Source organism: Biomphalaria glabrata, chromosome 18, assembly GCF_947242115.1.
Source record: "Biomphalaria glabrata chromosome 18, xgBioGlab47.1, whole genome shotgun sequence".
Taxonomy (NCBI): domain Eukaryota; kingdom Metazoa; phylum Mollusca; class Gastropoda; family Planorbidae; genus Biomphalaria; species Biomphalaria glabrata.
In genome coordinates, this window is record NC_074728.1 from 11,499,103 (window position 1) to 11,513,219 (window position 14,117).

The 14,117-nt window shown below is 37.5% G+C and overlaps 1 protein-coding gene across 1 annotated transcript in view; it reads right to left on the minus strand.

Annotated features, from left to right (window-relative positions):
• Positions 1–14,117, minus strand: part of LOC106072740 (uncharacterized) — a 74,596-nt gene that overhangs the window by 55,362 nt on the left and 5,117 nt on the right. The window contains exons 3-4 of the mRNA XM_056017868.1: positions 12,270–12,477; positions 11,514–11,669 (exon numbers count right to left, since the gene is read on the minus strand). Coding sequence (XP_055873843.1) covers positions 11,514–11,669; positions 12,270–12,477 — 364 coding nt within the window. The remainder of the gene's footprint in view (positions 1–11,513; positions 11,670–12,269; positions 12,478–14,117) is intronic.

The window sequence follows — 14,117 nt, forward strand, 5'->3', positions numbered from 1 at the left end:
TGGATGATCAAAAAACACCTCATTACTGAAAAGAAAACAAAGTATAAGGCTAGCAACGAAGAGTTTATAAATGCTAAAAATAAACTGAGAAAAGTAATAATTGAAGGGAAAAAAACATACAAAGAAAAAATTGAGAATTTCTTTGCCAAGAACAACTCAAAACAATGCTGGGAGGGATTAAAGAAAATAACGGGCTGCGCCTCAAAACGAGAACGAATTTCAGTGGCTGATGATGAGAAATTCGCCAACGAACTAATGATTTTTATTCTCATTTTGACAAAGAAGATTTTGTTGATCTACACAAAGAACTTTTCAACACTCTGTCCAAAGGAAAACAAGAGCCCTACGTCAATTTTGTAACTGAGGATGAAGTGACCTTGTTATTTAAAAGAGTAGACGTATCAAAAGCTTCTGGACCAGACAAAATTAGTAGCAAGCTGATCAAGCTATGTGCGGAGCAAATCTATTTTATGTTCTGTCATATCTTTAACCACTCGTTGCAAACGTGCGTAATTCCACACATCTGGAAAACTTCAAAGATCATACCAGTGCCAAAGAAACCAAAAATAGATTGCTTAAATGATTTCCGCCCAGTAGCACTAACACCTATTATTATGAAATGTTTTGAAAAATATATGTTTAAACAACTTGTAGCAAAAGTCAATAACAGCCTAGACCCTCACCAATTTGCATATAAAGCAGTTAGAGGAACCGAGGATGCCATTCTATTGCTTTTGGACCAGCTTTATAAGAATCTCGATATACCCAAAACATATGCACGAGTCCTCTTCGTAGATTTCTCCTCAGCTTTCAATACCATACAGCCACATCTAATGATAAACAAACTGAGTAACTTAAATGTAAGCCCTTACTTACAAGCATGGGTTCTAAACTTTTTAAACCAACGCCCCCACTTTGTTAATGTCAACAACACCAAATCGTCAACTCGAGTACTATGTACTGATGCTCCACGAGGTTGTGTACGTTCTCCTGAACTCTACACTCTTTACACTAATGATGCAAGAAGCATCTATGACTCAGTTAAACTCATTAAATTTGCTTATGATACCGCCATAGTCGGTCTTATTTCAGGAGACGAAACTCAGTATCAAAGCTCGATAGAAGAGTTTACAAACTGGTGCACCGACAACTTTCTAGAACTGAATGTCACAAAAACTAAAGAACTTATAATAGATTTTAGAAAGAAAAAACAAACTATACGTGAACTGCAAATAAACACTACATCTGTAGAACAAGTAAAGGCATATAAATATCTAGGCGTTATCCAGGGGCGGACTGGCTATATGGGCAAACGGGCAAATGCCCGGTGGGCGGTACCAAATGGGCCGGTCTGGTCGCGACCAAAGAAAAAAAAATTCAATGCAAACACATTTTTAAAAAAGTGAAAGCAGCAAGACACAAAGGCCGAGCTCGTTTTCTTGTTTTTTTTTTTTTTTTTTGTTTTTTTTTTAACTATTATTACAATTAATTTTATTTGAAATTCAACAAGAATATCAAGAGAAATACACTATACGTATTATCATTTGCCAAACGTTAGACTGTACTTTCTGCTATGCACGAGCGGCATAGACTGCTTTGATGTCTTCGAGGCTGTGTTTGGCATGGCCCTTTGATGGCGCTCCCATTTTTTTTTTGCTCCTTCCCTCCCCCGTCTTCTTATGGTTCCATTGTCAGTTAACGAAAAAGAGGGATGTGAGAGATTGTTAGAAAACATTGATATAATGATTTAGCATATTTTAAATCACAGATCAATATGCATGACAAGATTGACACATAAATTGCGTAGGACGTAATTATCTTATTTTTTAAAGAAACGTCTGTAATCTATAAATAATACCAAAAAGCTTCAAACTCATTAGTATGCTATTGTATTGTTTATAGTTTCCAGACTACATACATGTATAAATAGAAAACATTATGTAATCCTACGAATGCATCCATACAGTTTTCGATGCGTTATTAAACTTTATATATTTTGTAGAGAATTAGGCTTACACCTATAATATAACACATGGGCGTAGTCGGGAGGGGAGGGGTTCAATCCATCACTTGCCCCAGACCTCATTGTCTGAAAGGGAAACTTTACTTACTGCCCCGGTGCAGCCAACTTAAGCAAACTACAGTCAACAAATTTCATGAGCGTAGCCAAAAGGGGATTTGTGGTTACCCCCCCCCCCCCCAATACAAAAACTAAAGCATTTTCACCATTTTCTACCAGTCGCTGAACTCCAGTGAATAGCAAATTTAGTTTTTGATTTTTTTTTTGCGGAAAAGTAGCAGGCTAATTGCACTGTATATACCTCTGAATATGGGTACCACGTCAAAATAGCGCGGACAAAATAGCGCCGACTAAATAGCGCGAACAAAATAGCGCCGACAAAATAGCGCGAACATGATAACGCCGACAAAATAGCGCAGAAAAAAAAATATTTTAGTCATTTTGAAAGAAATACTTTAGATATCGTAAAATATTAATAGAGCCAATTTTTGTTTTTTTGTTTTGAAGTTATAATTTTTCAGTCATTTTGCATGAAACACTTTAGATATCTTAAAAAATAAATAAGCAAAAATAAAAAAAAAAGGTAAAATGAATAATTTCAAAATATAGCATTTATTTACATTATAAAAGTGTACTTAGAAAACACGCAAATTTACATACAAACACACAAACTTTCACAAAGTTAAATTGTAGGAAATGTCACGTGGAAATTCCATCACTGGCTTGTTTCTATACAATGGTAATATATCTTCAAGTCGTCTGTTAAGTTGGAGGTACTTTGTCTTGCTGGCATCTTTACTTCATTCTCCAGCATTGTACCTCAGAATCTTGTTCTCAATGTTCTCCTGTTCTCTAAGGAAGTGAGAGATTAACTTGAACACATTAGGGGGATGACTGTTAATAGACAGTTGAAATGCATAGTGCCATCCCTCCACTGAAATGTTTGTTCGTGGTAGATTGTCTTGCACACGATCTCTAACATTCCATTAGGCTATCAGAAATATTGGATTCACTCTGCGGTTTCGTCTCTGGCGACCAATATAGTTGTCCTCTCAATAGTCATACAAATTCCTTACGCTCTGTTTTGATCAAAGAAAGATGCCGCAGATTTCTGATCATAGTATAACACACTTTCGTATTTTCTATCCTATTTTGTCGGGTCACCACATTTCAAGATCCTATTTTTAGCAAGTTATACTTTTTAATCAAAGGTGAAAAAAAGTGAATGATATAAAATTTAAAGTACTCTCGTTCTCTGCAAATATTGCATAATTTCAGATGTTTTAATATTGAAAAAGATAGAGACATCAACAAAAATGATGCACATGACATTAAATTACGAATAATCTGGTACTTTCATACACATCATATATAAGTCCGCGTTATTTTGTCTTGCGCTATTTTGTCGGGAAATTTCGCGCTATTTTGTCGGCGCTATTTTGACGGATCACCCCGAATATGCGTTTTTTAAAGCTTAAAATAACGGAAATGATGCTTGGTCCGGGGCGAACTGAGGGAGTTCGCAGCGTTCCCCCGGACTCCTTAATTACATATACACACACACTAATATATATATATATAAATTGCGGAGTGGGGTGAAAATCCCCCCCCCCCCACCGAATATATATGACATGCCAATTGTGGGCCGGTTTAGATGGTAATGCCCGGGCCGATATTGAAACCCAGTCTGCCCCTGGCGTTATCATCAACAACAAGCTTTCATGGGAAGACCACCTTGGAACTCTGACAAAGAAAATAGCCCAGCGACTCTTTTTTCTATACAAAGTCAATAGCTATAAACTAAACAAAGAGATCCTTCAGACTTTTTACGGCGCGACTATACAAAATCTTCTAAGTAAACAAGAAGATCCTTCAGACCTTTTACGGTGCGACTATACAAAATCTGCTAAGATACGGAATAACTTGTTGGCAAGGCAACGCCTCATCTAAACTGTTGCTCTAGATAACATCATAAAAAAGCATCAAAAATTACACTCAAAACATTACCATATTTAAAGGAACTTTTTGAACAAAAGTGCCAAAAAAAAAATCCAAAAAAATCTAGGAAGACAACGGCCATCCGCTCCATCAGAACTACGTCAGGTCGTCGCGAAGTGGGGACTGCTGTCAATCAAAACAAGAACGGAGCGGTACAAAAACTCGTTCGTACCACACTCGGTCAGACTCTATCACCGCCACTCAACATGAAAAGCACCAACATACCTGTGTGTAGTCGCTGAATGAACTCTTTATGTTGTGTCTGTTGTATTTATGTGTATTTTTCTGTTGTGTTGTCTTTATATGAGAAAAGAGTCCTTGTAATCACAACAAATTTCCGTAAGGATCAATAAAGCAGTCTTAGTCTTAATTTTGGAATCTGGTGAAAGAAGCTTCTCGCGCTTCAAACTAATGAAGAATTACTTGAGGTCAACAATTCTCGTAGATAGATTAAAACATTTGGTAACTCTTGCTATTGAGCGTGATTTATGTAAGAAATATAATTTTTATAATATACTGTATGACTTCGCTACAGGCAAGGCTCGTAAAGTAATTCTCTACGTAGTAATGAATGAATCAAATGCAAAGACGAATGTATTTTCTAATATAAACTCTTAATTTTCACTTATAATCCGTATTCTACCCAAACTGGGCCCTGATAATTCCGTTTCGCATATGTGGGGCCCAGCCCTGCAATTTAGTGACGGGTGATTACAGATTAGATTACTTGTTCTCCCCCCTCCCCCTCTTTTTTTCACCGCTAAAACTACGTGGGATAGAAATAAAAAGAGTGATATTTCCATGACTTCTTGATCGCAACGGGTAAGTCCGGCCCTGCTATTTAGTGACGAATGAATACTACTTGTTCTCCTCCTCCCTCTTTTTTTTTCGTAAGGTAACTCTAGTCCGATTTGCAGAAATAAAAGAGTGATCTTTCCTTTACTTCTTGTCCAAACTCTTGAGCCAAGAAGAGAATTGTATACATAGATAGTGAATTGAACTTGCATACATTATATTGAGTCAATCATGTAATTAAATTTTACTATTCCACTATTCAGCTTTTAGATTCTTGGGAGCTGGGTGGAACTTTGGCGGACACGGATCTCGAAAATAGAACGAACGATGTTCCTAGAAATTTGTAGTTGATGTACATCATTGCGGAAAGGAATGACTAGCTCAATGGCCACACTGGAAAAACTATTGTTTGGCCGTTATCATTTTTCAAAGTTTAACAAAAAAAATAATAATTTGGTAAATGGACTTCACAATCTGTATCTTGAACAGAGGATATTCCCGCATGTATGCCCTATTTATTAAATAGTATAATAATAAATCAATAGATATTTAGGAACAGTTTGCCTACCGTATTTTAAAGTCTGGATCTATAGGCCTATCATTAGAATTTCACATGCTCAGGCTGGGTGTATACATTCACATAACAAGGATTTTTTTCATGGGGAGGGGAGAATCGGAGCAGGGTAAAAAATGTTAAATTTTTTAAAAAATCAATCATTCATTGGCTATTGTACGGTCCCTATAGTAACAAGAGGAGACATCTTTAAACGTTACTGCTCGAGGCATGATCGTCGAGTCTAACTGATGGCTTATGTTGTTCTTATATTTTCTATTTTAGACATCAATGTCAATGTCTGGACTGCAAACACAGGTCACTCTAAGAGGCAACCCAAATTTCCTCCCCTGGAGGAACCCATACTTATGTCGAGAATAAATTGAAATGAACACCAGGTCTAAGCAGACACTACACGTCTCCGCCAGCCAGGGAAAGGGTGTTAAGGCCTGGCATCGATCAATGTGCCACGAATCGCCTCGCAACGTTGCTACAAAGGGAGAACGAGCTACGTTGTGAAAAATAAGTGTTACCGTTCTTCCCAACACACAAACCCACATAAACATCCTTTTCCCCAAAACGAACAGAACCACAAAAAAAAAAAAGTCTCAGAAAACATTAACCCAACACCTCATACTGGGCAAGTAAGTGCCCCTCAGGCTAAGTTAGCTGGAAAGATAGAGCAACATGATCCCCAAATTTCTAAAATATGATCTTAAAACCAGTGGCGTACCTAAGGGGGGGGGATGGGGGGATAATTTTTAAATCCCCCCGGGCCCCCACCTGGGGTCCCCCAAATGGGTGTCCGAAATTTATTTGTTAATACATAAATTAATATATTTGATTGACAAATAGTGTCAACGGGTGTCTTTTTTTTTTCAACATTTATGGATTAAATTTATCACAAAGACTAAACCTAGATCTAGGTCTATCAGTACGTTGACTTTGTTGACATTTTAAAAATATTTTTTTCCCACAGAGATCAATGTTTTTTTTTTAAAGTTGGCCCTACATTTTAAACTTTGTTGCCACGAATAAAACTGCATGATATACAGCGAATTCCAGGTATCTTGTTACCTTTACTAATAATAGATCTAAATGGCGAGTATTATATGGCTACACTAATTAACCTTGTAGCAAAATTTACAGAATCGAGTATAAGATCTAAAAGTTATTCTTTATAATGCTAAAGTAGTCCATTATTCGGGTTTGGCGTCTATATTTTCAGAATTAAACTTCACACTCGAGTTATTACCCCTCAATTCATCTTTCCTCAATCTAATGGAAACATCTAACCATTTTGCTTTCGCACAAAACATAAACAAAAAACAATGACGTAATATCATATAATATTAGCAGTTATTATCACACCCTTCCTTTTAAAGTTCTTAATAGTGATATCTACTAGCAGGGCCGGCCCTAGCATTTGCGGGGCCCTATGCGAAACGGATCGCACGGGGCCTAGTCTGGGTAGGGATAAGCATAATGTCAAAATTATTTTTTTTATTAGAAAATAGGCCTACTTTCGTCTTTGCAATAAATTTTTATCAAATGAAAGCTCGCAATGCCACTTTTTTTTATTGGCACCCCAAAATGTCAATTTCGTCTATTCTTCAGGAGATCTGAATAAATTCAAAAAAAGTTCAGGACTTTATCGCATATTTTGCCTTTTCATGAGATTTCCTGGAGGCCCTGGAAAATCAGGAGGTCGCGAAAACCCTGTTATTTTATATACGTTATAATGGTTTAATTTAATAATGTACACTTGGAATTAGCGCGGGGCCTATGAAAGCGCGGCGCCCACTGCGACCGCAATGGCTGCAGTGGCCTAAGGCCGGCCTTGTCTACTAGGAACTTTAACAATTCGTCCACTTCTGGTTGTCTTGACTGGCACAATAAGTTCTCTAGACGTTGGTCTATAACTGTCTGTTTCAAAGTTTGTTCCAACAGTGTGCAGTTCATTGTCTTCATCGGTATCATAGTACCCAGAGATGTCTTCATCGAAACTCTTATTCAAAAAGTGTTAATTTTGTCTGTATGTTTTTCCATCGTTTCTCTTTACGATGTAAGATCTGGGTGCTGAATGTTTTTTTATGACAACTGCTTTCTGCCATGTTTGACCTAGACGAACTCTCCGACAGAATAATCTTTGCTTTTGCATCGTATTTCACTTTGCTTTTCATCTGTCGTTCGTTGAGTAATGTCTCTGCATTTTCAGCTACCGATGGTTTCAATAGTTTGGGATCAGTTGGAATGATTCCCTGAGTCTTCTACTCGTCAGCAGTGTTGATGGTGAATACACTTATCTGAGTATTTCTATACTCGAGCATAACGAGATATGGATCTTTCCAACTTTTGTATGCTCTGAATCCTTTTGCTTTCGCACAAAACATAAACAACCAACAATGACGTAATACCATACAATATTAGCACAGAATCTTCTTCATGCAGTGGAAACTTAAGATTTTTTTGCCTATCTTGAATTCTGGTCAAAGCTCTTGCGCCCAATTAATATAGTTCAGAAGAAACTACAAAAGTCTGGACTGCATATACTGGAAGCTGCTAAAGAAATTAGTACCCTTTCATGCTTTCTGCAAAAGAATGAGAAACTGACAAAAACCCAATCCATCGAAAAAGCAAAAGAAGGTAGTGAATACTATGGATTCCCTGTAATCAAAACAACCAGAAGAAAGAAAAGACTTGATGGAAAGTTGAGTTCTAATGTAGGACTTTCAATAGAACTGCAATTCAAACGTGTTGCGACAGAAGTGCTGGACAGATTTCATATGGAGATGAAACTACAAAAGTCTGGACTGCATATACTGGAAGCTGCTAAAGAAATTAGTACCCTTTCATGCTTTCTGCAAAAGAATGAGAAACTGACAAAAACCCAATCCATCGAAAAAGCAAAAGAAGGTAGTGAATACTATGGATTCCCTGTAATCAAAACAACCAGAAGAAAGAAAAGACTTGATGGAAAGTTGAGTTCTAATGTAGGACTTTCAATAGAACTGCAATTCAAACGTGTTGCGACAGAAGTGCTGGACAGATTTCATATGGAGATGAAGGGCAGATTCCAAAGGCTGGAAAGAAAATGGATACCTTTGGGTTTCTTCTTGAACGAAGACACCTGTTAGATGAAGACACGCTTATGACAAACTGTACTACTTTAACTGTTTGTATGATGAAATAAATGGTAAATCGCTTTTTCAATGATGTCATTGATGCACGAGCACTTTTCATCAACAAACCAGTAATACAATCACCAATAGACATATTGAGGAAACAGGCTTCATATGGGAATTACGTGTGCTCAAACTTTGCAACCTCCTCCGAATAACGCTAACTCAGGCCACTTCCATTACGTCATGTGAGAGATCATTCTCAAAGCTCAAGTTCATCAAAAACTATCTAAAGAGCACAATGACGCAAGAAAGGCTTATCGTGGCTTTAATTAATGTCAGTGAAGTCACAAATACTAGAAAGTATCGATGTAGTTGATGTTATAGATGTCTTTGCTTCACAGAATGCACGACGTGAAGCGATATCAATTTAGATTTGTCACTTGTGCATTATTTAACTAATAAACTACGATATTATTCATTAAAAGTCTTGATGATAAGTTTTTGTTAAGTTTACTGATATACTCAACCAATTTGATTTGGGGCTTATATATTTTTGCGTACATTATCTCATGTCATATGTCGAATGTCAAAATGCAAGGGGCCCCCAAAGAGGTCAATCCCCCCGGGCCCCCAAATCCCTAGTTACGCCCCTGCTTAAAACTGTCGAAGGCCTTCAATGTCCGAGGACTTGTTATCGTCGAGTCAAACTGATCGCTTATCTTCTTCTTCTTATAAAATACAAACTTTACTTCAAAACAGATGATTATGTCCTACGCCGCGCCTACGCGTCATGTATCTAGTCATGCATGTTAACCAATGACCTAAATTCTGCCAAGTCACTGGTTTTCCTGGCTAGCTCAGGCAACCCATTCCATGCTCTAATAGCACTAGGGAAGAAAGAACTTGTACAAATTTCTCCTAGCATATGGAACGAGAAGTGTATCTTCATCTTTGCGTCTTTTCTGCGCATTTTACTAGATTATATTTTTGTATTTGAAGATTATGGTTCAGTGTTTTATGTATAATTGCTACTTTACTTTTGAGTCGTCTATCATGAAGGCTTTCTTAATTTACTGATTTTACTAAAGGTGTTACTCTAGTCAAATGTGAATATTCGTTTGTTATGAATCTCACTGCTCTATTTTGTGTCTGTTCTAGTTTCTTAATGTTTTAAGTTGAGGCGTATGGCGTATACTATTATGCTAAGAATGGAGATATGTGTATTCTGCACTACATGCCGGAGACGAATACAAGGTCGAGTCACTGCCGAAGACTTAAATACTTTTTGCAGTCAAGGACTACAAATTCGCAATTGGTCCTGACAGCTAGAATATTTTTAAAAACTGTGGGAAGCGTGGTCGAGAGGCCAAGTGCGCTTGAACTTGGCTTGGCTTGGCTACCTAGAAAGGGGCTCGAGGTTCGACACCCGACTCGGGCAGAGTTGTGTTTACTGAGCGCCTAAAGGCAGCATGGAAAACCAACTCCTAGATACCCCTTCCCCCCACTGGTCCACAAATGAGATTGGACCAAAAGCGCTCTGAGCATGCTATAAGCATGAAAGTAGCGCTATATAAAAGCTATAATAATAATTGTTTGAAAACAAAGGTTATCTAAGGGGAATAACTCCTTTTTTACAACTTTATTTCTCAATAATGTAGAAATTATTTTCCTTATTTCATATCAAACAAAATAATTAATTGCCAATAATTAATTGACTAATTAGTTACATTTTAAATTGATTCGTTGATTTCTTTTTAGGAATAATAAATAATTTGTTAAAAGTATCAACTTGATCCGAGAATGGGTGTGAGAGAAATAACGTGTACAATTATCAAAGACTCCAAGACCCTAAATATTTAGGTATCTCTGTGAATACAGAAGGATTAATCTCCATTGTTGGTATCAAACACAATAACAAGAGAAAGATTTTTAAAAATACATTATTTAAATAGGGAATATCTCCATTATACAACTTAAGATAAAATAAAATATTTTAAAAATGTATTAAAATTAATTGTTTATATAAATGACGAACAATTCATTAATTAATTAATTATCATTAAGTTATTTTAAAAAAAATTAAATCTCAAACCGAGTTTCGAGATCGTGATTTTCTCGTGATGCATAATTGTTCAATAATTTATTGGTACTTTCATTATATAAGTGTCTAGAACTAAATTAAAACTTTTAAGATCTAGTTCTATATGTAATCTATATAGTAACTCTATATCTATATCAACATAGTCAGTGATTCTGACACTATCAGCTGAGTGAACGTACGATGGTACTAAGTCGACCAAAGGGCAATGCAGACTTGTGCTAATATTTGTCGGTTAGATCGACATTATTTAGAACTCTGTAAGACCTAGTCTAGATACACGCGCGCAAAAATTTCAACTTGATCCGGGACGGGGTGTGGGAGAAATAACGTGTACACACATTTGACCAGACAGACAGACAGACAGACAGACAGGGTGATTTGATTTTGATATAAGCTTTATAAAACTAGAAGGTTTTATTAGTCTATTGCTAGTTAACAAATGATAGCGAATGACCTAGTTCTCTGCTTGATTATAGGGGTGTGACTGTGCGTGATTATTGTCATGGGTCATTCGCCGCCAAATTAGTACATTTTCATATACGACAATTAATTAATTACTACTTATTGATTAAATTACCTTGTTGAGTTTTTGATTGATTCGTGTGTTGTCGTAGATAATGAATAATTGGGCAAGGCGTCAACTTGATCCGAGAATGGGACGTGGAAGAAATAACGTATGCAACATTTGTACCCGACACCGCAAGACGGACAGACCGAGTGAGAGGCTTTTAGCTGGGTAAAATGTGTCAGTGATTTCTTCACATAACCCATCGTTTGATTTGTTTCATTTGTTGTTTTTTTTTTATTTGTTTTATTTGTTTGATTTTTGTTTTTATTTGTTTTATTTGTGTCATTTGTTTTTATTTGTTTTATTTGTTTCATTTTTTGTTTTATTTGTTTCATTTTGTTTTTTTTTCTTACCCGATCGTCATGACGATATAGTGAGTACCAAAGCCAGCCACTGGAATAACCTGCATTGCGTCTGCGTTCTTGTAGGCGTAGACATTCAACAGGTCGAGCGCAAAGTTCTCATTCCCTCGAAACACCAGCGTCCCACACATGCCAATTGAATGGCAACTGAAATTCGGTCAAAGTGTTGAACAGATGTTCATATGTGGTGCACAATTAGAAACAGCTAGCTCAAACTTTAAAGCGGTGACTTATTTCTCGCTACAGAGTATAAAGTATTCAACTTATACCACCACATCGATCAAGTACAATTTCTTTCCCTTGTTCGATACCAAATAAAATAATCAATAAAAATTTTTAATTAACTAATTGGTTAATTTTTTTTTATTCATTCTTGTGTTGTCATGTAAAAGAAATAATGGTGCACAATTTCCGCTTGATCTGAGATTGTGTGTGGGAGAATTAACGTTAACAAACTTTTTTACCTGTCAGACAAAGTGAGTTGGATTGAGAATACAATGAACCAAAAAAAAAAAACAATAGAGAAAAATGCTAAGCAGACTCTGGGATGAAACCCCCCAGAGGGAGAGAGAGGCTGACAAAGCAAGCACGAAGGAGATACTTGGAACAAGAACCAAAGACGGGAGGACGATCCCTACTTAGGAGAATAGCCTAGAGTCCAATGGAGAAGTACTGTTGGGGCCCTACCCTCTTTAGAGAGTCAAAACAAAGTACGCCAAGATGGAGTAAACCTGTATTGGTACTTACAAGTAGGTCTGGTTGATTTGGAACCTGGCTGGCTGGTACTGACTTACTCCCCTCGTCTCATTGAGAGAGTGATCGAACCTGCTGCCTGTCAAAGACACGGTGAAGTTGCTCGTGGAGATGGTGAATGCGGTTGCGTGGATGACGCTTGTGTTCTGTAGCCCATAGACCTGTACTATGAAGTATTGGCCTGCAGTGGATGAGTTCATTCCTGGGCAGTGATGACAAGCGGTGCTTAGTACAAAGTTAATAGAAACACAACTAACTGAAGGCGACGGGAGTAACTTTGTAACTAAAACTACTAATGTGGCACTTAAATTGAATGACTTCATAATGGCTCTTAGCATAAATATTTGCAATAAGTCTCAAATCCAAATAGCTGTAAGCTTCCCAATGGGGTTTGAGGGGGGGTTGGGAGTGTGTGTGGGCACCAAGAGCTTTCTGCGTTCTGAACTTCAGAAATCCATCCTCCTAGCGTCTACAACGTAGAGTCTTGTAAGAAAGTTCGAAAGTTCTTTTAAAAAGCTTATATAAGGGAAAGAACCACATAATTATTGATATAGTTCTCAATACTGCAAGATTTATCTCCTTTTTAACTGTATAAAACAAAATGTATTCATTACTGCCAGTATCTTCATACTTATTTTTTTCTATTCTACTTACTAATGTAACCTTTTATCTGGACGACTCCAAGAGACCTCCTTTGTGAATGAATCTTCAATGCTTTGATTTGTCACATGTGAGAATGACCAGAGTGTAGTTTGTTGAGGGGTCAAGCAGGCCCGTAACTTGTAACAGGAAGCCTTAGTAGGCCCGTAACTTGTAACAGGAGGCCATAATAGGTCCGTAACTTGTAACAGGAGGCCTTGGTAGGTCCGTAACTTGTAACAGGAGGCCTTAGTAGGTCCGTAACTTGTAACAGGAGGCCTTAGTAGGTCCGTAACTTGTAACAGGAGGCCTTAGTAGGTCCGTAACTTGTAACAGGAAGCCTTAGTAGGCCCGTAACTTGTAACAGGAGGCCTTAGTAGGTCCGTAACTTGTAACAGGAGGCCTTAGTAGGCCCGTAACTTGTAACAGGAGGCCTTAGTAGGTCCGTAACTTGTAACAGGAGGCCTTAGTAGGCCCGTAACTTGTAACAGGAGGCCTTAGTAGGCCCGTAACTTGTAACTGGAGGCCTTAGTAGGCCCGTAACTTGTAACAGGAGGCCTTAGTAGGCCCGTAACTTGTAACTGGAGGCCTTAGTAGGCCCGTAACTTGTAACAGGAGGCCATGTCGTTGACTTTAATACGGTGTGTCCAATGTCAGATGTTCATTTTGTAGTTGATAACCATTGTCACCTATCCACATTTAATGGGGCCTTAGCAGAGCGCGGGGCCCTGGGCAAGAGTCATATCCGGGGCCCTGAACCTATATATACCGTACCATATCACGCTAACGGGTTCATCTGCCTCTAAAACTGTAAGCCTTATTTTTGGTGCTAAACATAGTACGTTACGTAGGTACTGTACTATAGGCCTTTCATTAATTACATACTGTATTTAGTGTATTAGGATTGTTCTGCACGAAAGATATCGCCTTTTAAGGTTAATAAATCTAACTAATGATTCTGAAACATTTTGCATGAAAAATCAATAAACTAGATAATAATACTTTCTGCTAAGCACGCTGGCGTCAGAAAGGAACTATTAATTACGAAGGAGAACCAGAACACTGGCAATGACCAAATAGTTCACAATTCCGACTTTCGCGGAATGGTTATACCACGGGTTTTCAAAATAAATAATGAAAAAAATACACTCCCATATTCTTATTGGCTAGTACATATGTTTTCTAACAGCCACCCGATGTATA